The sequence below is a fragment of the Rana temporaria genome, chromosome 10, assembly GCF_905171775.1.
Source record: "Rana temporaria chromosome 10, aRanTem1.1, whole genome shotgun sequence".
NCBI classification, from domain to species: Eukaryota; Metazoa; Chordata; class Amphibia; order Anura; family Ranidae; genus Rana; species Rana temporaria.
The window spans coordinates 144,478,142-144,500,735 of NC_053498.1; the positions used below are offsets into that span (position 1 = coordinate 144,478,142).

General features: G+C 44.2%; 1 protein-coding gene across 8 annotated transcripts in view; it reads right to left on the reverse strand.

Moving 5' to 3' along the window:
* PER3 (period circadian regulator 3) overlaps positions 1 to 22,594 on the reverse strand; it is a 109,202-nt gene that overhangs the window by 21,531 nt on the left and 65,077 nt on the right. For 4 of the 8 annotated variants that reach the window (XM_040326473.1, XM_040326472.1, XM_040326474.1 and 1 more), the window contains exons 12-18: positions 21,549 to 21,677; positions 20,925 to 21,051; positions 18,582 to 18,717; positions 16,018 to 16,145; positions 9,981 to 10,178; positions 5,302 to 5,358; positions 2,199 to 2,447 (exon numbers count right to left, since the gene is read on the reverse strand). In XM_040326473.1, the coding sequence (XP_040182407.1) occupies positions 2,199 to 2,447; positions 5,302 to 5,358; positions 9,981 to 10,178; positions 16,018 to 16,145; positions 18,582 to 18,717; positions 20,925 to 21,051; positions 21,549 to 21,677 (1,024 nt within the window). The remainder of the gene's footprint in view (positions 1 to 2,198; positions 2,448 to 5,301; positions 5,359 to 9,980; positions 10,179 to 16,017; positions 16,146 to 18,581; positions 18,718 to 20,924; positions 21,052 to 21,548; positions 21,678 to 22,594) is intronic. The other 4 variants (XM_040326477.1, XM_040326478.1, XM_040326476.1 and 1 more) reach the window with 4 other exon arrangements.

A 22,594-nucleotide genomic window follows, 5' to 3' on the forward strand; every position in this document is an offset into this window, starting at 1 on the left:
AAAACGTTTGCTGATTGGAGAGCTCTAGGCTCTGCTTCAGCAGGCAGCATGTTGGATCTTTGCAGAGAGACCACTGATTTCAAAGAGAAAAGGATGAATGAACTGCAAGGGTGCTGGTGAGCACCATTCATTGATTCTTCCTGTTCTGCCTGGATGGGAGGTTCGAGCAGGCAGCTGTACTGGGAGCCTGACATTACACCCATGATCTGCTGATCGCCGGTGCAATGCTCTGCAGGCTCCTATGAAAAAAAAAATTGCACATTGTTTTTATTTTGAACTGATCCTTTAACTGATAATGAGTCATTTTTGTCTGGTGTTTTTAAATACAAACAAGAAAAAAAAAAAAAAAAAGAAAGAAAGGAAAACATACAGTGCCTTGAAAAAATATTCATACCCTTTGAAATGTGCCACATTTTCTCATGTTACAACCAAAATAAATGTATTTTATTGGGGTTTTTATGTGATAGACCAACACAAAGTGTCACATAATTGTGAAGTGGAAGGAAAATGATAAATGTTTTTCCAATTTATTTTTACAAATAAATATGTGAAAAGTGTGGGGGGTACATTTGTATGGCGCCCCCCGGAGTCAATACTTTGTAGAACCGCCTTTCTCTACAATTACAGCTGCGAGTCTTTTTGGGGGTGTCTCTACCAGCTTTGTACATCTAGAGAGGGACATTTCTGCCCATTCTTCTTCTCTGTAAAATATCTCAAGCTCTGTCAGATTGGATGGAGAGCGTCTGTGATCAGCAAATTTAAAGTCTTGTCACAGATTCTCAATGTGATTTAGGTCTGGACTGTGACTGGGCCATTCTAACACATGAATATGCTTTGCTCTAACCATTCCATTGTAGCTCTGGCTGTATGTTTTGGGTCGTTGTCCTGCTGGAAGGTGAACCCCCCCCCCCCAGTCTCAAGTCTTTTGCAGACTCTAACAGGTTTTTTTCTAAGATTGTCCTGTATTTGTCTCCATCCATCTTCCCATCAACTCTGACCAGCTTCCCTGTCCCTGCTGAAGAAAAGCATCCCCACCACATGATGCTGCCACCGCCATGTTTTACGGTGGGGATGGCGATGTGCAGTGTTAGTTTTCCCCCACACAGAGTTTTGCTTTTAGACAAAAAAGTTACATTTTCGTCTCATCTGACCAGAGCACCTTCTTCCACATGTTTGCTGTGTCCCCTCCCCCACATGGCTTCTCACAAACAGGACTTCTTATGTCTTTCTTCTTGTCACTCTTCCATAAAAGGTCAGATTTGTGGAGAGACCACTAATAGTTGTCCTGTGGACAGATTCTCCCCCCTGAGCTGTGGATCTCTGCAGCTCCTCCAGAGTTACCATGGGCCTCTTGGCTGATTCTCTGATGAATGTTCTCCTTGCCCGGCCCGGTCAGTTTAGGTGGACAGCCATGTCTTGGTAGGTTTGCAGTTGTACCATACTCTTTCCATTTTCCAATGATGGATTGATCAGAGCTCCGTGAGATGTTCAAAGCTTGGGATATTATTTTATAACCTAACCCTGCTTTATACTTCTCCACAACTTTATCCCTGACCTGTCTGGTGTGTTCCTTAAGCCTTTGCTGTTTGTTTACTAAGTGTCTCTTACAAACCTCTGAGGACTTCACAGAACAGCTGTATTTATACTGAGATTAAATGATTAGGTGATTTCTGAAGGCAATTGATTCCAGTAGATTTTAGTTCGGGGTATCAGAGTAAAGGGGGCTGAATACAAATGTGCCCCCCACACTTTTCACATATTTGTAAAAAAGAAAACCATTTATCATCATTTTCCTTCCACTTCACAATTATTATTATACAGGATTTATATAGCACCAACAGTTTACGCAGCGCTTTACAATATAAAAGGGAGACAATACAATTATAATACAAGAGGATTAAAGAGGGCCCTGCTCAGAAGAGCTTACAATCAATTATGTGACACTTTGTGAAGTGGAAGGAAAATGATTTTCAAGTTTTTTGACAAAATCTTTAGGGGGTATAAATACTTTTTCAAGGCACTGCAACTCATGATATTGAGTCATTATTTAGATCGGCCCTGTCAGCTGTGCTTAAATACAAGCAAAACAAGAGAAAAACAAAAAGGAAGACATATGATGAGCAGTTAATGTGTGCAAAGGCATGAAGTGAACATGTGATCGGAATGGTAGAGGTCAAGATTTTGATGGCGACAAATACCTCGTTCATGGGAGCATGCCTTGCTGCGGCTGTCCTGTTGCAGATAACTGCTGTACGGTGACTGCAGGATCCTCTGCCGGAACTGGACCACGTAATTCTGTTCCTCTTTCTGTGTGTGAGCAGAAAGAACTTCCTTCGTCAGCCCAACTTGCCTAAACTCCTCCGGTGTCACCGTGGAACCGGCCGCTTGCGAAGACCTCATCTCAATCTGCTCGCTGCCACCAGTGGCATCTTCTATGGCCGTCACCTCTGAATACACAATACACCACAAAAACTTACACAGCAGTAAAAAACTGAGCAATAATAGTCAATAAATACAGTACATTGGCATAAAGACAAATCAAGACATTTTTCTAATTCTAAAACTGTTCTAAATTCTATTTATGCTGGGAATAAAAAAAAAAAAAAAAAAACACAAAATCAAAATATCAGAGAGGCAAATATAAGTGTCCCTCTTGCCAAATTAGTTTTCTTTATTTGAACAGTGTGGGAAATATTTTGAACCTCTGTCGGTTTTTGTTTTCGGTGTGTGGCCTCGTACAGGAGATTTTCCCTGACTTCCTGTCCTGCTGGATGTCACCAGGGCAGGAAATAAGGAAGAAACCTCTAATAGGGATACAATGGCAACAAAAACATATTGAGGTGTTAATTGAGTCTGGCTTCTGAAAGACCTTTCATTGTGGATGCAAATGACACTGTATGGTGTGAAAAGTCTATTGATGATAAGGTGTGACTAGCTTATTGTCGGAGACAGAACGTCTGACATAGGCATGTGTATTATGCATGTGAATAGCTTATTGTCGGAGTCAGGACGTCTGGGGGATAATTAACTCGCCTGAATATCATTATCTAAAAGAATGTGTAAAGTGGTGGGTGAAGTGTGTCTTTGTTTCTTTGCTTACTGAAGCATGCTTGTAACTGTATAAAAACCTGAGAGCTAATCATTAAAGATTCATTCATTTTGGAACCAGTAACAGAGCTGTGTGTTGTCTCATTATTCTGGGGAATGAAATGGGTCCTGTCGGCTGGAGTGTCGGATAAGCTGTCGTGGGGCGATGGAATTTAAAATCATAAACGGTGGTGACAGTTACAGTATTAAATCGATTGGCGTAGGCTAGAACTTGTGTTAGCATTATGACCCCATCAGAGTTTCCCCCCGTATTTCCTGACTCTGTGACTGTGGTGTCACCAGGACAGGAAGTGAAGGAATATCTCCTAAACAGGAAACAGACTCAAAAAAGGTAAAACACAACCTTTGCAGAGGTTCTACGCATTCCCTACTGTATAGTCAAATGAAAGAAAAACATTTTGGCTAGAGATATACTTTTATAAAAATGTAGGGGCCTTGTGTATAGTAACTCAGAAAATCCCCTCGTCTTTACCGACCAGTCAAAGGGCAAAAACCATTGTTTTCCTGACCAGGGGAAGAATCTGACTGGTTACAAAAAGCAAAAATTTGCACTCTCCTTGAGAATGTTTTTTCTTATACAAGCGAATATAATGATGGTGGTAGAAAAAAAAAACAAAAAAAAAACAATAAAAATGACTAAAAATAATAATAAATTCAGATGGCCAGTTTGCATCCAAATCTGAGGTAATGAAAAATGCAACTAAAGCAACATACAATATGACCATTGTATTGTAATAAGAATTTATTTTGCAAAATAATTTTGTTAAACTAGTCAATAAAAAAAAATATATGCATATTTTCAACACTGTAGTCAAAGATCCAACTAAGATTTTTAAAAGTATTGGACCCTAAAATGCAACAGTGTCTTGCAAACACTTACAAAAGAAGTTATTCAAGTAGTCATAGCTCATTTGCAGGAATATTAGCAGCCGAGAGAAAAAAAAAAGAAGCTAGTTGTAGCTTTGTAGCTGTTGCCTTTTGTGGAAAATCATTCAAAATGAAGAATTGAAAAAAAAATACTTCCAACTTGGTCAAATGTCTGATTTTTGGTTCTACTGATGAAATTGTACGTCATAAGCTCCCCGTACAGAGCCGACACATCAGAGCTACCAGCATGAGATGAAAAAGACCTTCCTCCTCTACCTAGAGTAATCTGATTCCACTATATACTTCAGTAGCCGACGATGTGCTGGTATGTGCTCAGAAGAGCCAGCGAGCATTTGAGTGCAGAATGCTGCACAGCAGACTCGGAATCAGCATGCTCATTTGTGGCAACTAGACTGCAATGGAGATAATAAGTTCTAGGTAGTGACTGGCTGACAAAACTACACTAAGCACTAGTTTAATGGGGGGAGGGAGGTGGGATAGAAGGAGAGAAAAGGAGGAGAGACGGCATAGGAGGGAAGGAGGGAAGAAGGCGTAGGAGGGAAGGAGGAGAGAAGGAGGAGAGAAGGCATAGGAGGGAAGGAGGAGAGAAGGAGGAGAGAAGGCATAGGAGGGAAGGAGGAGAGAAGGCATAGGAGGGAAGGAGGAGAGAAGGCATAGGAGGGAAGGAGGAGAGAAGGCATAGGAGGGAAGGAGGAGAGAAGGCATAGGAGGGAAGGAGGAGAGAAGGCATAGGAGGGAAGGAGGAGAGAAGGCATAGGAGGGAAGGAGGAGAGAAGGCATAGGAGGGAAGGAGGAGAGAATACATAGGAGGGAAGGAGGAGAGAAGGCATAGGAGGGAAGGAGGAGAGAAGGCATAGGAGGGAAGGAGGAGAGAAGGAGGAGAGAAGGCAAAGGAGGGAAGGAGGAGAGAAGGCATAGGAGGGAAGGAGGAGAGAAGGCATAGGAGGGAAGGAGGAGAGAAGGCATAGGAGGGAAGGAGGAGAGAAGGCATAGGAGGGAAGGAGGAGAGAAGGCATAGGAGGGAAGGAGGAGAGAAGGCATAGGAGGGAAGGAGGAGAGAAGGCATAGGAGGGAAGGAGGAGAGAAGACATAGGAGGGAAGGAGGAGAAAAAAGGGGAAAGTGGAGAAGAAAAGGCGAAAGGGAAGGAAAGAGGAAGAAAGGAGAGAGTCGATAAAGGAGGAAAGAGAAGACTAAGGAAGATGGAAAAAAGGAGGGAAGGAGAAGAGAAAGTGAAGAAGGAAAGTAAGAAGGAAGGGGGGGGGGGAATCTGAGAAGATGGAAAATAAAACCTACGTTGGACTTACCGGTATTTCCAGGAATCTTCCAAGACAGCTTACTTGAGTGATGTTTGGCTCTGTCCTCTATAGGAAAAACAAATGGGAGAGTTTAAAGTGCCCCTCCCTTGTATCTCAGTTGTTTTGAAGATAAAGAAACCTCAAGAATGTGCACAAGACAGGAATAAAAAAAAAAAAAAAAAAAAAAAGAAGAACACCATCTTTTGGAAAAAAACACACTTAAAACGTGAGATCTGCACCCACATACCTACAAGAAATACAACTGAGGGTAGGAATATAGATGCTGTCCTGGAAGATTCATGGAAATACCATTACTGGTAAGTCTAACAGAGGTTTCCCCCCCTAATCTTCCAGGACAGCTTACTTGAGCAGAGAAACAAAATTCCATACCTTTAGGAGGGGGACCACAGCCTGCAAAATATTCCTTCCAAAATTAGAGATCCTGGCTGGAGGGCACCCGGACTCTATAGTGCGTGAGAGGAAAACCACACTGTCGCCTTCGATATTTCTTCACATGATGCTGCTGCTCTTTCAGCCCATAATGTGGCTAGTGACCTAGTAGGGTGAGCTCTAATATTTGTAGGAGGTTCTTGACCTGGAAATCTGTATGCCCAAAGAATTGGTCTCTAATACATCTGGCAATGGACCTCCTCTTGGATGCTTTTGAACGCCTCCTGAACCTGCTAAAAAGAATGACTGAGAGGAATTCCTGAAATTCCATGTCACCCTCAGATAAAGAAGCAAACATCTTCTTACATCAAAAAAGTCAAACCTTTCTTCCTCATTTTTAGGAGAGTTGCAAAAACATGGCAAAACTATGTGAAAAAACATAGAAACCTCAGGCAAGTATAAGACATCTGGCTTACTAACCCTGTCTTCCAAGATCTTCATAAAAGGGATCCTTGCTAGAGAGGGATCCCTAATGCCACGTACACACGATCGGAAATTCCAACAAGAAAAGTTCGATGTGAGCTTTTGGTCGGAAATTCCGACCGTGTGTATGCTCCATCCGACATTTTCTGTCGGAATTTCCGACAACAAAAATTTGAGAGCTGGTTCTCAATTTTTCCCGACAAGCAAAGTTCTTGTCGGAAATTCCGATCGTCTGTATGCAATTCCGACGCACAAAAATCCTACGCATGCTCGGAATAATTGAACATAATTTTTCTCGGCTCGACGTACGTCACTGCGTTCTTGACATTTGGAATTTCAGACAACATTTCTGTCACTGTGTGTATGCAACACAAGCTTAAGTCAACATTCCGTCGGAATAAAAAACACGGTTTTGTTGTCGGAAATTCCGATCGTGCGTATGCGGCATAAGACACCTGGCTTAATAACCATGTCTTCCAAGATCTTCATAAAAGGGATCCTTGCTAGAGGGAGATTCTAAGTCAAAAATCCTTCTTCCTAAAGTGACGGCCAATAAGGTTATCTTTAGCGTAACCCACTTCAAATTAGTCTCTCCTAAGGGTTCAAAAGGTTCCTTGGTAAGGGCATTGAGAATTAAAGATACAGTAGCTCACAAAAATGCGTACACCCCTCACATGTTTGTAAATATATTTGAATATATATTTTTTAAGTGACAACACTGAAGAAATGACACTTTGCTACAATGTAAAGTAGTGAGTGTACAGCTTGTATAACAGTGTACATTTGCTGTCCCCTCAAAATAACTCAACACATAACCATTAATGTCTACACCACTGGCAACAAAAATGAGTGAAAATGTCCAAATTGGGTCCAATTAGCCATTTTCCCTCCCGGTGTGGAACTGTGGAAACTCTTTTCTACGCCACTCTGAAGAAAGTCCATCATGCAAGGAAGATTAAATGAATCAGTGCCCCTCGCTCTTTGCCAGGCTTCAAAGGTTTTACAAACTTTACCATAAATGTTCCTAGTGACCAGTTTATGGCTTCCAAGAATGGTGTCAATTACCTTGTCCCAACAGCCTTTTAGCTAAAGGATGCGTCATTCAGCCTCCAAGCCGTCAAATGAAAAATTTGAGAGTTTGGATGTCAAATAGTTCCGTGAACCAGGAGATCCTCTTTAACTGGTAGTGTCCAGGGAGGAGCCATCAACAGCGCTTTCAGGGCTGAGTACCAACTTCTCCTGGGCCAATATTAGGCTTATATTTGCTCAATGCCATAAAATCTTTCTGATTACCAGCGGCAACAGAGCAAAAAGCGAGAAGGCATACGCCAAGCTGAACGTCCATGGAAATGTTACGCATCCATCCCTAGAGCCTCCATTTCCCCTTCGAGCGAAAAGAAAGCTGCAACTTTCCTATTCTGTCTGGATGCAAATAGATCTAGAACAGGAATCCCCCACTTTAGGGCGATTTCCCTGAAGACCTCCACGTTCAGTTCCCAATTGCCACCAGTGCCACCCCATTTGTTAAGATATTAGATATGGTCTGAAGACCAGAACCTCCGTCGCTCAGATTTTTGGTCTGAAGACCAAAACCTCCGTCGCTCAGATTTTTGGTCTGAAGACCAAAACCTCCGTCGCTCAGATTTTTGGTCTGAAGACCAAAACCTCCGTCGCTCAGATTTTTGGTCTGAAGACCAAAACCTCCGTCGCTCAGATTTTTGGTTCCAACGCCTCTAGTGCTCTTCCTACTGCTAAGAGTTCTCTGAAATTGGACGACTGAGCTTCTTCTTTCTGTTGCCAAGTCCCCTGAGCATGCCAGTCTTCTGAGTGGGCACCCCAAAGACTGGCATTGGTAGTAACTTTTATTGTCAGGAACTGGACCCAAGGTCACTGTCTTTTAAAGTTGAGGATGTTCCCACCAGTATAGATCCAGAGAATCTCCACCTGGGATGGGAATCATCAGATTTCTTGGCACTTTTCTTGTGGTTCCAGGACCTGAGAAGAAAAGCCTGAAAGGGTCTGGAGTGCAACTGAGCCCACGGTATCTCTGGGATAGCTGCCCTAAAAGCTGCAGAACTTGGAGTATGAATGCTTAATGGAATAATCTGAATGTCTGAACTGAGAAAATAAGTTTTCTCATTTTTTTCTGCAGTCAACAAAAAAGATTTCTCACTGTATAAATATATTCCATGATAAACTTCATGGAATTATGCCGAGCCGACAACTATCCTATAACAATTTTCCTCTGAGGAGAACCCTTGGAACTGCTCTCTGATGATCCAAGCCGGCCTGTTGAGTTCTAAGCTCTGATGACCTTTCTTTAGAGGGTCATACCCAGTCGGTAAGCTTGCACTTTTTCCATAAGAGGTGCCGGATTCACAGAATATACCATTTTGTGGGTGATGGATTCTCATCACATATATAGGATTACATGAACACTTAAGAAAGGACTTTCCTTTTTGCATGTGGACTTTTCTGCATTCTTAATGAACTTTTTGGAGGATATTATAGTTTTGTTATTTTCATTGTATATTATTGTGTTTGTATCTTGGCGTGACACTTTATATGAAAATTAGAAGTGGAAGGGCCTAATCCTGCCAGAAAGATACTAAAGGATTGAAAAGAGGAAACCATCTCCTTCATGGAGGACATTAAATCTTTTATGCACGCAACAGACTCAGAGCCTGTTACATGTGAGATACGGCTATCGCACAATAGTTTGCTATAGGTGTCAGGGTAGCTTAGTTCTGCAATTTCCACATCTTTTCTTAATGGGCTTGTCATACATACAACATATGCACAACCCTGTACCCTCAGTTGTTAGTTTGCAAGAAAAACAAAACAAAAAAACACACCATTTCCAGTTTGTCAAAAACAAACTCAGCAACCTTTCCCCCCTTACTCAGAGCTGGACTGCAGTCATACATACATACCTTGGGAGCTACAGGATTGGAGGTGGATGCTTTTGCTGGTCTTGCTTGTTGGGGGAGTCCCATCCCTTCCAGGGGTCCTGTTGGCATCCACAGCCCCCAATACCCTTTTACGCCAAGCTGCCCAATTTAGTCTCAACCTTGCGGAATTTCACCGCCACTGAGACCTGAAGTAGACAGTAGCAAGGCCAGAACCCCAAACCCCCCCCTGGTCCTGTAGCAGTGGTCGTCCATTCTGCAAGCACATTGTTCCTGGGTCTGTGGCCGAGAATAGTAATCCCTGCGACAAAGTGCGTCACCCGATGCCATTTTGGTACGCCCAAAGCTACAGGATGCCCAGAAAGGAGCATGTGTCCCACCCCACCGCCATCCTAGGACTCCCAGACAACCTGCTCCAAGAAACACCCCTGAGGTCTGAACTGACAGATGAGATGCAGTAGTCACCTCTATCCCATATTGAGGCCAGTACAATATCAAAATAAGGGAGGAACCCTTGTGACATCAGCAGACAACATGGGCACACCTGGCCTGAGCGGCGAAGAAAAGCCACAAGTTATCAGAAACAGGGTAACAAAAACAAAACATTGTGTTGTGCACATATGGAGAGCCTGGAAAGAGAAAACAACTGAGGTACAAGAGAGAGGAGGGGCATTTTAAACTCTCTCTGCTTTGTGCTTCCTGCAGAGGGCAGAGCCAATCATCTCTCAAGTAAGCTGTTCTGGAAGATAAGGGAGGAAAAACAGTTAAGAAAAAGGAAACAATAAGAAATAAAAAGGACAGAAAAAGATCAGTTGACAGAACAAGCTGGCTGGCATATGTTATCATCAGGAAAAATAAAAAAGAAAAGCTGATGAATCCTCCAAGATATGGAAAGATGAGAAGTACCTGACTCGGGCTGTGGAACATGCACAATGGTACTGCTGTAGCTACACTGGCTGGTGACGGACACAACACTCATGGCCTTGATGGACAGTGTGAGATCGGTCAGCGGAGCTCCCACCACGGCGGCTGTTGTCTGAGCGTCGGTTGTAACCATGGACTCCGCTGATAACTGGCTGGTAGGCGCTGCTAGCTCAGGAACATCTTGCAACGATACAAGAAATTCGAGGACAGTTTTGAAGTGGATATTATCAAAAGGTTTCTTAAAAAGTTAAATTAATCAACTCCATAGAGAATTGGTCTACCAGAAAAGTCTCTGCAAAACTGTAAAAGTAACGAGTTGTCACAGTAAACTTGGCAAAATATAAAAAAAAAAATGATCCATTCCTGGAGCAAGGTCAATGAAAACCTTGCCTTTGTATCTGCACATCTTTCATAAAATGACTCTACTTGCTCGGATGATTCCACTGCAGTGTAATGAATTAACTAGCACAGAAAAATTATATTTCTACGTTGCTCCTCAGTTCCAAGATAATGTGGTGTCAATCTACCCAACACATTTTTTTTTTAGTTCCGGGTGGACGCAGGTTTATTTATCCACTGACGTCTTATAAATGTTTCAAGCTCCACCCAGAAACACAACAAGAAGTGTCTAAAACGTTGCATGTTGGAGAAGGTGAGACTTTTTTTTTGACTTGGAGATGTTCCATGGTGGAGTTGGAAGTCCCTGACAGATATCTTTAAAGGGTAACTACTTTTGTGTAAAAAAAAAAAATTGCAAAATAAAAATAATAGTATAGCATATACAATTGCGACACAAGTCAGATTGCAATTGTGGGAGGAGAAAATTCTGGACAGCCAGAAAAAAAGTTATTTACTTCCCCTAATCCGGGTTCTGCCCGCAGCACCTAGGCAGGGGTGATGTCCGAATCCTTTTGGCAACATCCAAGGGATGCTCGAATCTCGAGAGAAGATGCTGCTGCCTTGTGCTATACCATCAAAATTTAGAGTACTCAGCATTCCCCGGGACATCGCCTGAAGGGTGCAGACATCACCCCTTGCATGTAGCTGAAGAAGGATGGATTTTCAGATTTTTTTTTCTTTTTTAAAGTGGATTATTATGGGGGTAACAGGACCCTTTCTAATTATTTTGACCATACATGAAGTGCTTAGTTGGCTTAAATAGAACGGACACAAAAACAAACATGGAAACCACCAATGTAAACTTGTTTTCTAAGTCGGGCATATTGGGCTTCTATACTCTTGTCTAAAAAGTCAATAAACTAGAACAAGGTTACCGATGGAATTTTTTTTTATTTTTTCACTTTTTTTTTGTCCTGAATAGAGTGGGTCATCTTCAGAACCCCCCCCCCCCCTCGTCAGGTTTCATTGCTGTCCTTGTCTGGAGAGATTCACAAATTTGTCCTGGAGAATTTGGTCACTGGGAAAGAAAGACAGGAGACCCCAAATGATCACACCGTCACCAGGATTGGAGGCAAGGCAAGGGGTATATCTAGAGATGTTACAATTCTGGATATTTTTAAGCCATGGGGGGGGGGGGAAATAAATAAAATAAAAAATGAAAAAATAAAAATAAATAAATATCAGTGTGGAGTAGTCTTACAAATTGAAAGTTATTTTGTGGGAATGTGAAATGCAGTGTATATAAAAAGTACAGCTTATTCAGTAAATAAACTAAACTTGCTTTTTAAAATTGTATATATTTTTTAATTACAAAATGGAACAACAAGGACTGTATATTTTCACCTATACATGAGAACCCCCCCACACACACACACCTTTCCCTCATAATAATTTATAAGCTTCCTGCCAATATGCATTTTCAGTTATTAACAATGATGATCCAAAAGCATATTTTGCAGAGCTTGGAGGAACGTTCTCCCGACTTTACCTATCAATGAAGGGATTGTGTATTTTTAGGAGGCAGTGGTTTGTAACACTTCCTTACTTGAAGATGCTGCTAGTGAAGAAACACTTTGGGGTTGATTTACTAAAAGGCAAATAAGTCTGTGCACAGCAAGTGCAGTTGTTCTAGAGTTTTCATTATGGTCATCATTTCATTCAATAAATTATTTTTCCTTTGTGTTGTTAGGGCAGCTCTGGCATTCCAGGATGTGTTTTTTTTCATCCTTGTAGTATTTGGAAAAGAATATTTCCAAACTCTAGATCAGCTTTTTTCAACCAGCCTGCCCAGGAAAATTGTATACAAGCCGGCAGGTGAATCAAGCCTGCCTTTTAGTTAAGCCAAGGGTTTACATTATACACCATTACGACATTCTGGACACGGTCATCCCACCCACCAACCAACAACATCAGTTATTAAAGGGGATGTTAAGGTTCGTGTTTTTTCACCTTGCATTAAGGTGAAAAAAACACCTGGCAATGACAGGTCCCCCCAGCCCGCCCCCCCCCCCTGTACTTACCTGAGCCCCGTTCACCTGCTCGTACTGTTCTCCACGGAGTCTCTGTGTCGATTGGATAAATTGATAGCAAAACGCAGCCATTGGCTCATGCTGCTGTCAATCAAATCCAATGACGTGGCCGCCAGAGGTGGGACCGAGACATACACTCGGTGTCTATGTACGCAGAGTGTATGAGATGGGAACACACCCACAAGGTAACCCCCTCGGGAGAGAGCTTCCCGAGGGGCTTAGCAATTGCAGGGAGGAGCCGAGAGGGAGCCCAGAAGAGGACGATCGGAGCCACTCTGTGCAAAACGAACTGCACAGTGGAGGCAAGTATGACATGTTTGTTATTTAAAAAAAAAAATGAAGCTTTACAACCCCTTTAACCACTTAGGGACCGCCTCCTGCACATATACGTCAGCAGAATGGCACGGCTGGGCACAAGCATGTACCTGTACGTCCTCTTTAAGTGCCCAGCCGTGGGTCACGGGGGCACGTCCGCAACCCGGTCCAAAGCTCTGTGGCCGCGGGACCCGATCGCCGCCGGAGTCCTGCGATCGGTTCCCGGAGCTGAAGAAGGGGGGGGGGGGCTGTGTGTAAACACACCTTCCCCGTTCTTCACTGTGGCGCTGTCATTGATCGTCTGTTCCCTGATATAGGGAAAGACGATCAATGACGTCACATGTCCAGCCCCACCCCCCTACAGTTAGAAACACATATGAGGTCACACTTAACCCCTTTAGCACCCCCTTGTGGTTAACTCCCAAACTGCAATTGTCATTTTCACAGTAAAAAATGCATTTGTATAGCATTTTTTGCTGTGAAAATGACAATGGTCCCAAAAATGTGTCAAAATTGTCCGATGTGTCCGCCATAATGTCGCAGTCTTGGAAAAAAAAAAAAAAAAAAAAAAGAAATCGCTGATCGCCGCCATTAGTAGTAAAAAAAAAATGAATAAAATGCAATAAAACTATCCCCTATTTTGTAAACGCTATAAATTTTGCGCAAACCAAATCGATAAACACTTATTGCGATTTTTTTTTTACCAAAAATAGGTAGAAGAATACGTATCGGCCTAAACTGAGGAACATTTTTTTTTTATATATACATTTTTGGGTGATATTTATTATAGCAAAAAGAAAAAAAAATATTGAATTTTTTTAAAAATTGTCGCTCTATTTTTGTTTATAGCGCAAAAAATAAAAAAACGCAGAGGTGATCAAATACCACCAAAATAAATCTCTATTTGTGGGGAAAAAAAAAGGACGCCAATTTTGTTTGGGAGCCACATCGCACGACCGCGCAATTGTCGGTTAAAGCGACGCAGTGCCGAATCGCAAAAACTGGTCGGGTCCTTTACCTGCATTTTGGTCCGGGTCTTAAGTGGTTAAGGAAGATGTCTGTTGCCTCCACAGCATCCTTGTTTGACCCTCCCCCTTGCCTCTCTCTCTCTCTCTCTCCTCAGCTAGGAGAGAAATTGAGGGAGAAGAGAAACATTGGAATACTAGTCAGTACCAGTGTGCAAAAAAGTGTATTTGCTTTGGAAGAATAAATCGCCTGTAAAGTTGGGTGTCCTATGTGTGGATGTTGCTGCCTTTTGTAAAACGATTAAAATAGTTTTTGACATTTTAGAATGGGGTGCCTCGAGACTGTCTGTATTTTTAAAGGGTGCCTTGAATGAAAAAAGGTTGAGAAACACTGAGCTAGATGTTGGTCTCAGCATTTTACTGAGAGGAGAGAAAAAAAATTTACTAAGCAGATTATAGGTGAACATTATGCTGTGATGGTGGAGAAGATTCATAGGAATCATTTAAAAGATTATGGGCTAGCTTCAGAAAGCCCGCCGTAACTTTGTGCGGGCGTAGCGTAGCCGTAACTTAGTGAGGCAGGTTCTGTATTCAGAAAGAACCTGCGCCCTAAGTTACGGCGGCGTATCGTAAATGTGCCGGCGTAAGCGCGCCTAATTCAAATTGTGAAGAGGTGGGCGTGTTTTACGTAAATAAAACATGACCCCACGTAAATTACGTTTCTAACGAACGGCGCATGCGCCGTCCGTGAACGTATCCATGTGCGCATGCTCCTAATCACGTCGCAAATAGTCAATGCTTTCGACGTGAACGGAATTTATGCAAATCCCTATTCGCGAACGACTTACGCAAACGACATAAAATTCAACGCTGTCCCAACGTCCATACTTAACATTGGCTATGCCTCATATAGCAGGAGTAACTTTACGCCGGAAAAAGCCTTACGCAAACGACATAAGAAAATCCGCCGGGCGCACGTACGTTTCTGAATCGGCGTATCTAGCTCATTTGCATATTCTATGCGGAAATCAACGGAAGCGCCACCTAGCGGCCAGCGTAAATATGCCCCCTAAGATACGACGGCGTAGGAGACTTACGCCGGTCGTATCTTAGCAACATTTAAGCGTATATCACAATTTGAGCATACGCTTAAAGTTGCGACGGCGCGGATTCGGACTTATGACGGCGTATCTACTGATACTCCCGTCGTAAGTGTTACTGAATCTAGCCCTATAAAAATAAACTAACCTGACAGACAAATTATGCAATTAGCGGACCTCCAGCTGTTGCAGAACAACAAGTGCCATGAGGCATAGCAAGACTATGACAGCCACAAGCATGACACCCAGAGGCAGAGGCATGATGGGACTTTGCAACAGCTGGAGGTCCGCCAATTGCATATCCCTGATCTATTGAATCCTCACACTTAACCAACTGTAGGAGGTACACCAGATTGTGCTCACAAGCAAACTAAAAAAAACATTAGCCTTTCCCCTGCAGTGCCCCCTAGTGGCACATTGCTATTGTTTGAGAACTGCAGTGATAAGTAGTGTTACTTGAACTGTATTCCAGGATGTGCTTGCCTTTTGCTGAGAGAACTTACAAAAATGTAAGACTACACATTATATAGTTTGAATGCCATGACATACTGAATATTTACTTATCATCATTGTAAAAAGAACATATTCCACGCTTTAAAAGAAAAAAAAAAAAAAGAAGCAAAAAAACAAACAAACATGGGGGGAAAAAAACCCCCCCCCCCCAATTTTTCAGTTTTTTTCCAGGCCTTCCCATCTCTAGGTATATCTTTCAGTAAGGATATCTATTAGAAGACCTTGTTTTTGGAGAGCCGCCTTCTTATTTGCTGAAATCTCCCTATTGGGACAGAGACAGCAATGAAAACACAGAAGTTTTAACAACTCTCTAGTCCAGGGGTCTCAGACTGGTGGCCCTCCATCTGTTGCAAAACTACAAGACCCATGAGGCATTGCAGGGCTGACAGTTACAAGCATGACTCCCAAAAGGCAGAGGCAGCTGGAGGGCCGTCAGTTAGAGACCCCTGCACTAGTCTATCCAAAACGTATAAAAAAAAAAAAAAGATTTTTTGTGTTACATCAGCAAAATTGTCCCTGTCCATTTCTACAACGAGTGTAGTCATGAAAGGTGTCAGATAAATGAGATTTCGGAGATGTTTGTTTCAGCCCGCTTCATAACACATACTTCATACAAGACATTATTTTTCATAAAAGACAAATTCACGTTGATCATTACGCCAACCCACATTATCACTAAAATCGTGAATCTCCTTACCTTCTAAAACCTCCAGGTCGTTCTGTCCGGAGAGGCCCTGCTTGCCATCTTCTGATGAAGAGGAGGTGGTGTTGGTGGACGATTCGCACTTCCTCTTTAGCGCAGGGATGTTATAACTCTCCAGGTACCTGAAGCAGAGAGGACATTATGTCTGAAACACGGGAGCCATTTTATCCAAAATCACAAAGTTAGATAAGGAGGTGTGACAACCCATAGCACATGGGTGCATAACCTGTGGCCCTCCAGCTATTGCGTAACTACATGTCCCATAAGGCATTGCAAGCCACTGACAGTTGCAAGCATGACTCCCAAAGGCAGCGGTGAGATGGGACTTGTAGTTCTGCAACATCTGGAGGGCCATTGAAAAACCCTGAGGCCCCGTACACACGAACGGTTTTCTCGGCAGAATCCAGCAAGAAACTCGATGGGAGACGTATTCTGCCGAGAAAACCGGTCGTGTGTACACTTTTCGTCGGGAAACTCGTCGGGAAACTCGTCAAGCCAAATAGAGAGCATGTTCTCCATTTCCTCGTTGGGCAATGGAGAAATTTGGCTCGACAAGTTTTCTGACAGCCGAACAAGGAACTCGACGAGCAAAACAATGTGTTTTGCCCGTCGAGTTTCTCGGTCGTGTGTACGGGGCCTGACAATCACAGGCATGACTCCCAGAGGCAGAGGCATGATGGGATTTGTAGTTTCATCATAGCTGGAGTGCCGAGGTTGCCTAGCCCTAGTCTATACTATAGAGTAGTCTATACAATTTGTCACCCTATCACAGGAAATACCTAAAAAAGGACATCCACAGCATGACCAGATATTATTCTAATGCATGGGTCATCAATATCCGGGCGCCAGGTCGCAACTGCGACAAGAAATTGTGACCCTGCGCCCGCCGGTAATTGAGGCCGCGGCTTTGCTGCCTACAAGGCCGCGCCCTCAATTACTGGCCAATGCGATCGTGCGGCAGGGGAGGTGGGGGCGCACGGAGGACACAGGATCCTGTGTCTTTGTGCGCCCCCACCTCCCCCGCCGCGCGATTGCGGCGGGCCCGCGACGGCCGGCAATTGAGGCCGCGGCTTTGCGGCCTTGTGAAGTCCCAAGCTCTTCCTTCTGTGAGCTGGCACCATCTGGTGGTGGGCCGTTGGCATTACAAGTTAAACAGCAATTCTAATGTAATTTTTCACTATTTTCACTGCCATCTCCTTCCCTCTAATTAGAACCCCCAAACATTATATATATTTTTTATTCTAACACCCTAGAGAATAAAATGGCGATCGTTGCAATACTTTATGTCACGCCGTATTTGCGCAGCGGCCTTACAAGCGCACTTTTTTGGGGGAAAAAATATACTTTTTTAAATTAAAAAATAAGACAACAGTAAAGTTATCCCAATTTTTTTTTAAATTGTGAAAGATAATGTTACTCCGAGTAAATTGATACCCAACATGTCACGCTTCAAAATTGCGTCCGCTCGTGGAATGCCGACAAACTTTTACCCTTTAAAATCTCCATAGCCAACGTTTAAAAAATTCTACAGGTTGCATGTTTTGAGTTACAGAGGAGGTCTGGGGCTAGAATTATTGCTCTCGCTCTAACGATCGCGGCGATACCTCACATGTGTGGTTTGAATACCGTTTACATATGCGGGCGCTACTCACGTATGTGTTCGCTTCTGCGCGGCGAGCTCGTCGGGACGGGGCGCGTTTTCTGGCTCCTAACTTTTTTAGCTGGCTCCTAGATTCCAAGCAAATTTGTCAAACCCTGTTCTAATGAAAGCTGCAGATTTAAGTGAGGCAAGAGGACAAGGAGGAGAAGTCCACATTGCCACCAGAATAGCCAAGATCGATGTCTGCTTAACAGAGCCTATCAGCATTTTGCCTGTGGCTTCACTGCCTGTTTTCTACTGCGCATGCGCAAGTCGCTTTGTGAATGGGGGCGGCTGTCTTCAGGTCCCAGAAGACAACGCGCCCCATTTCCAAGGAGGCAACGTGAGGACGAGACCAAGGAGCTCCGCAGAGAAGGAAGTGGCAGATTAGGAAGACTGCCTAGCAACAGCCATTTCTGGTAAGTAAAATGTTTTAAAAAAAAATGTAAAGGAGTCTTTTAATGTAATTTTTTTTTTTTAGGGTGGAACTCCGCTTTACTGCATTCTATGCATTAAGGTGAAAAAACATCTGACTATTACTGGCACCCCAGCCCCCCCCATTTTACCTTGGAAATTCCTGCATCGAACACACTGGATCTTTGCCCGGTTTTCTCTGCTCTTCATTGGATAGATTGATAGCAGCGCAGCCATTGGCTCCCGCTGCTGTCAATCAAATCCAATGACGTGGTCGCCGGAGGGCGGGGGTCGGACACCGAATACACCGACTCGGGAGCGTGCTTATCTGAGGCGGGGAGGGGACGAGAGAGCCACCAGGGGACCCCAGAAAACGCAGTTCGGGGGCCACTCTGTGCAAAGCAAGCTGCACAGTGGAGGCAAGTATGACATGTTTCTTATTTTTCAAAAATAAAAATCGAACCTATAGTATCACTTGAATGTAAAAACATGGGAAACGCCTTACCTAATAATACTGTCCACACAGTTGATTTGCTGGTATGAAGGTATGTGCTGCCCCTTCCTGGAGGCTTCGCAGGATGATGCTGCAGGTCCCTCCATGTTTCCCCGAGGAGCTACACAGGCATTCAAATTGAGTTTTGCTGTAAAAAATTAATAAAAATCAGAACATGTAAAGTATTTATTACCCTTTAAGAGACGCTCCAAAGAAGAATCAAAAACGTCAGCAGCTACAAATATTGTAACCGCTGACTTTTCAATACAAAGGACACTTATAAGGACACCTGTCCTTGGATCCTGCGCTGTCCTCACCCAAGTCAATTCTTCAATCAGCTCCGGGTACAAGTTGCGGCATCTTCACTAAGCGAAACGGGCAGTGACGCTTTGCAGCTTCACAGCTGGCATCCAACTGCGCATGTATGAGCCTGGCTGTGCTTTGTGACTGGTCCCGCAGTCTTCAGGGACCGGTGAGGTGTCCCAGAAAACTGTGGGGGGGAAGGAGGTGGGTACCACTTTTTTTTTTTTTTTATGGACCCCTCAGCACAAAACAGTACCAAAGGGTAAGTAAAGAGTGCATGCTCACTGGGTAGAGTGCCTTCCACAGTATGCTGGTTCTGGCCACAGGGCTGGTAGTCACCCATTCAGTTTAACTAAAAGGAGTTGTAAAGGCAAAAGTTTTATCTTAATGCATTCTATGCATTAGGATAAATAACCTTCTGTGTGTAGCAGCCTCCCCAGCACCCCTTTTATTACCTACTTGAGCCTCTTATCTCTCCAGCGATGTCCACGACCCCCTCAGCGATCCAGGACACTCCTCCTGATTGGCTGAGAGAGCAGCAGCGCCATTGGCTGTCAATCAAAGCCAGTCAGCCAATCAGTGGAGAGAGGGGGAGGGGCCAGGTCGGGGCTCCCTGTCTGAATGGATACATGGAGCTCTGACCTAGCTTGGGTACTCCCTGTAGCAAGCTGCTGACTGAGGGGGGCACTCAAAAAGGAGGGAGGGGCTAGGAGCAGCGAAGAGGGACCTGAGAAGAGGAGGATGCAGGCTGCTCTGTGCAAAGCCAATTGCACAGAGGAGGGAAGTATAACATGTTTGTCATTTTTTTTTTTTAAAAAAAGAGCCTTTACAATCACTGGACCTACAACACCTAAATATGTCCTTGCAGGTCAAGGTCATAGCCACATGCTGGATAAGAAAACTATGAACCACGAAGCACCTGTGCACCTCAAAAACCTGCATCGTGTGCCGCTCAGGCTCTCTAGAAGGGGTGCAAGTCCTAAACGTCCAACCGCTGGGAGTGCTGGTTCGGGAGGAAGTTCATCCAGGCTCCTGCAATGGCTCAAGTGAAGAAAAGTCTTCCTTTGACCGCACATCCATGCCAACCCCAAGATAGGTGGAAGTGGCAACCTCAGGGGTGTGGCCTGTCTGGAGTCCAGGCTGAGGTTGCCACTTACACCTATCTTATGGACAGTGGGCCAGATTTACAGACCAGATACGACGGCGTATATCCTGATACACCGTCGTATCTCTTGTCCTATCTATGCGGCTGATTCAGAGAATCAGTTCCGCATAGATAGCCCTAAGATCCGACAGGTGTAATTGACTTACACCGTCGGATCTTAGGATGCAGTACCTCGGCCGCCGCTGGGTGGAGTTTGCGTCGTATTCCAGCGTCGGGTATGCAAATTAGCAGTTACGGCGATCCACAAAGGTTTTTCCCGTCGTTACGTCGGCACAAGTCTTAGTTTTCCGTCGCAAAGTTAGGGCTGCTATTAACATGGTGTAAAATTACTCCACCATGTTAAAGTATGCCCGTCGTTCCCGCGTCGCTTTTGAATTATTTTTTTTCCCGGCATAAGTACGTTACGCACGTCGCGATTCACAAACACGTTGCGCCGCCGTAATTTCGCGCAAAGCACGTCGGGAAAATTGCGAACGGAGCATGCGCAGTACGTCCGGCGCGGGAGCGAGCCTAATTTAAATGGTACCCGCCCCATTTGAATTGGGCGGGCTTGCGCCGGAAGGGTTTACGATACACCGCCGCAAGTTTGCAGGCAAGTGCTTTGAGGATCGGGCACTTAGACTGAAAACTTGCGGCGGTATAACGTAAACGGGGTACGTTCCGCCGCCGCAATTGTACCTGAATCTGGCCCAGTATGAATGTGCGGTCATAGGGAGACTTTTTTTTTTTTTCTCGCTTTGAACCTTTACACCTCAATTACATATATTCTACTAAAGGAGGCTTCGTATTCCACTAAAAAAAAGTCAAGCGTTGCACCTATGAACCGAAATCTTCTCTGCCTTTATTTATTTATCAAGAAACAACAACAGAAATGTTACTCCCTTCACCTTTCTGAGCATCCTTGTCGAATATCTCCCGTTTTTTGGGCACACACTTGCTCCTCGTGTCAATGTAGACCTGCTGACCCAGATCCTTGAGGTGGGTGATGTCGGTGCACACTTGTTTCAGAGTCATCTATAGCAGGAGACAGGAATATAAGAAGAAGACGTGAGTTGGACTTCCGGCTTTCATCGATGGAACAAAAAAATTTCACTAAACGTCCAATTTAAGTTCCAACTCCTGCTCCTCCTGTTCTATGGGGGGGGGGGGTTAGAACTTGGGGGAGATATCCCCGTATTTTCTATCCCTATAGGACTATAGGGTTCATTTACTAAAGGCAAAACAGGCTGCTCACTTTGCAAGGAAATGTTCCCTTAGCTTAATGAATGAGGTGAAGTTCTGCCGACTTCCATCATCCAATCATGTGCAAGCACAAAAGCATCCCCCCCCCCCCACCGACCCCATCATGTGCAAGCACAAACGCATTCCCCCCCGTTCCCGACTGGGTGCTCTTTAATTTAAAATGTTTACCAGTCATTAAGCTATGGGAAAATTCCCTTGCAAAGTAAATCATCACATATAATCACACGTATCACACTGCACTCAATTTGCACACAGCAGATGAAAATTACCGGTTCTTTGTGCGATTCATCCACGCAGTTCCCATTGGAATCACTAGAAGAGGCGATACTGATGTAATGTTCATAGGATCCATTACTACCCAGACTCCCGTAGCCGCTGGAACCGTTGTTATGTACAGGCTGCAGCAAATAAAGTTATTACGTTATACAGAAACTACGATCAGACTACCTCCTCGCTGTGGGTGAAGGAGGCCATACACTTTCAGAGAATACTTTTGTATATAAAAAAATAAATAAAAATCTCCTTAAAAGGGTAAGTTCATCTTTACAGAAAAATCTGTAAGGTGATCTTACACAGGACCTCACCCCCCCCAGTCCCGCTGACCTGGATTGTGGCGATCTCCCGTTCTGAGCCCCAGTATAACCGCGCCTCAGGGGTCCGGGGCTTAGAAATCTCCAGAGCCGAATCTCCAAAAACGTACCCCGTCAGGAGGGACATTTCGGAGCATTCCAATTGGTCGGTGCTGTCACATGGGCGGCGCCGACCAATCAGAACCCGCATAGCCCGTCCTATTAGCGGGGAAGAAGAGGGGATTTCTAAGCCCCGACCCCGAGGGGGGGTTATACCGAGGCTCAGAACCGGGAAAACGCCACGCAACAGGTCAGTGGGATGGGGGTGGGGGGTGTCCCGAGAAAGGTGACCTTACAGATTTGTTTTGTAAAAAGGTGAACTTACACTTTAAAAGTCCAATAAAGGCCGACATTGGCTGAGGCTGTTTTTCAGGCATCTGTACTGCATGAGTGGGACGCTGTGCTTGGCACAGGCCAATCATAAGAGAATGTGGAAGGATATCATCAAGTTCAAAGGGTGCTGGGGGGGGGGGGAGAGTATAACTGGGGGGATCCGTAGTGGAGAAGGATCTGGGGGGGATCCATAGTGGAGAAGGATCTGGGGGTTTTGGTAGATCACAAGCTTAATAATAACATGCAATGCCAAGCTGCGGTTTCCAAAGCGAGCAAAGTCCTTTCTTGTATAAAAGAGAGGGGAGAGAGAGAGAAGAGAAGAAAAAAAAGAGAGAGAAAAGAGAGTGAGAAAA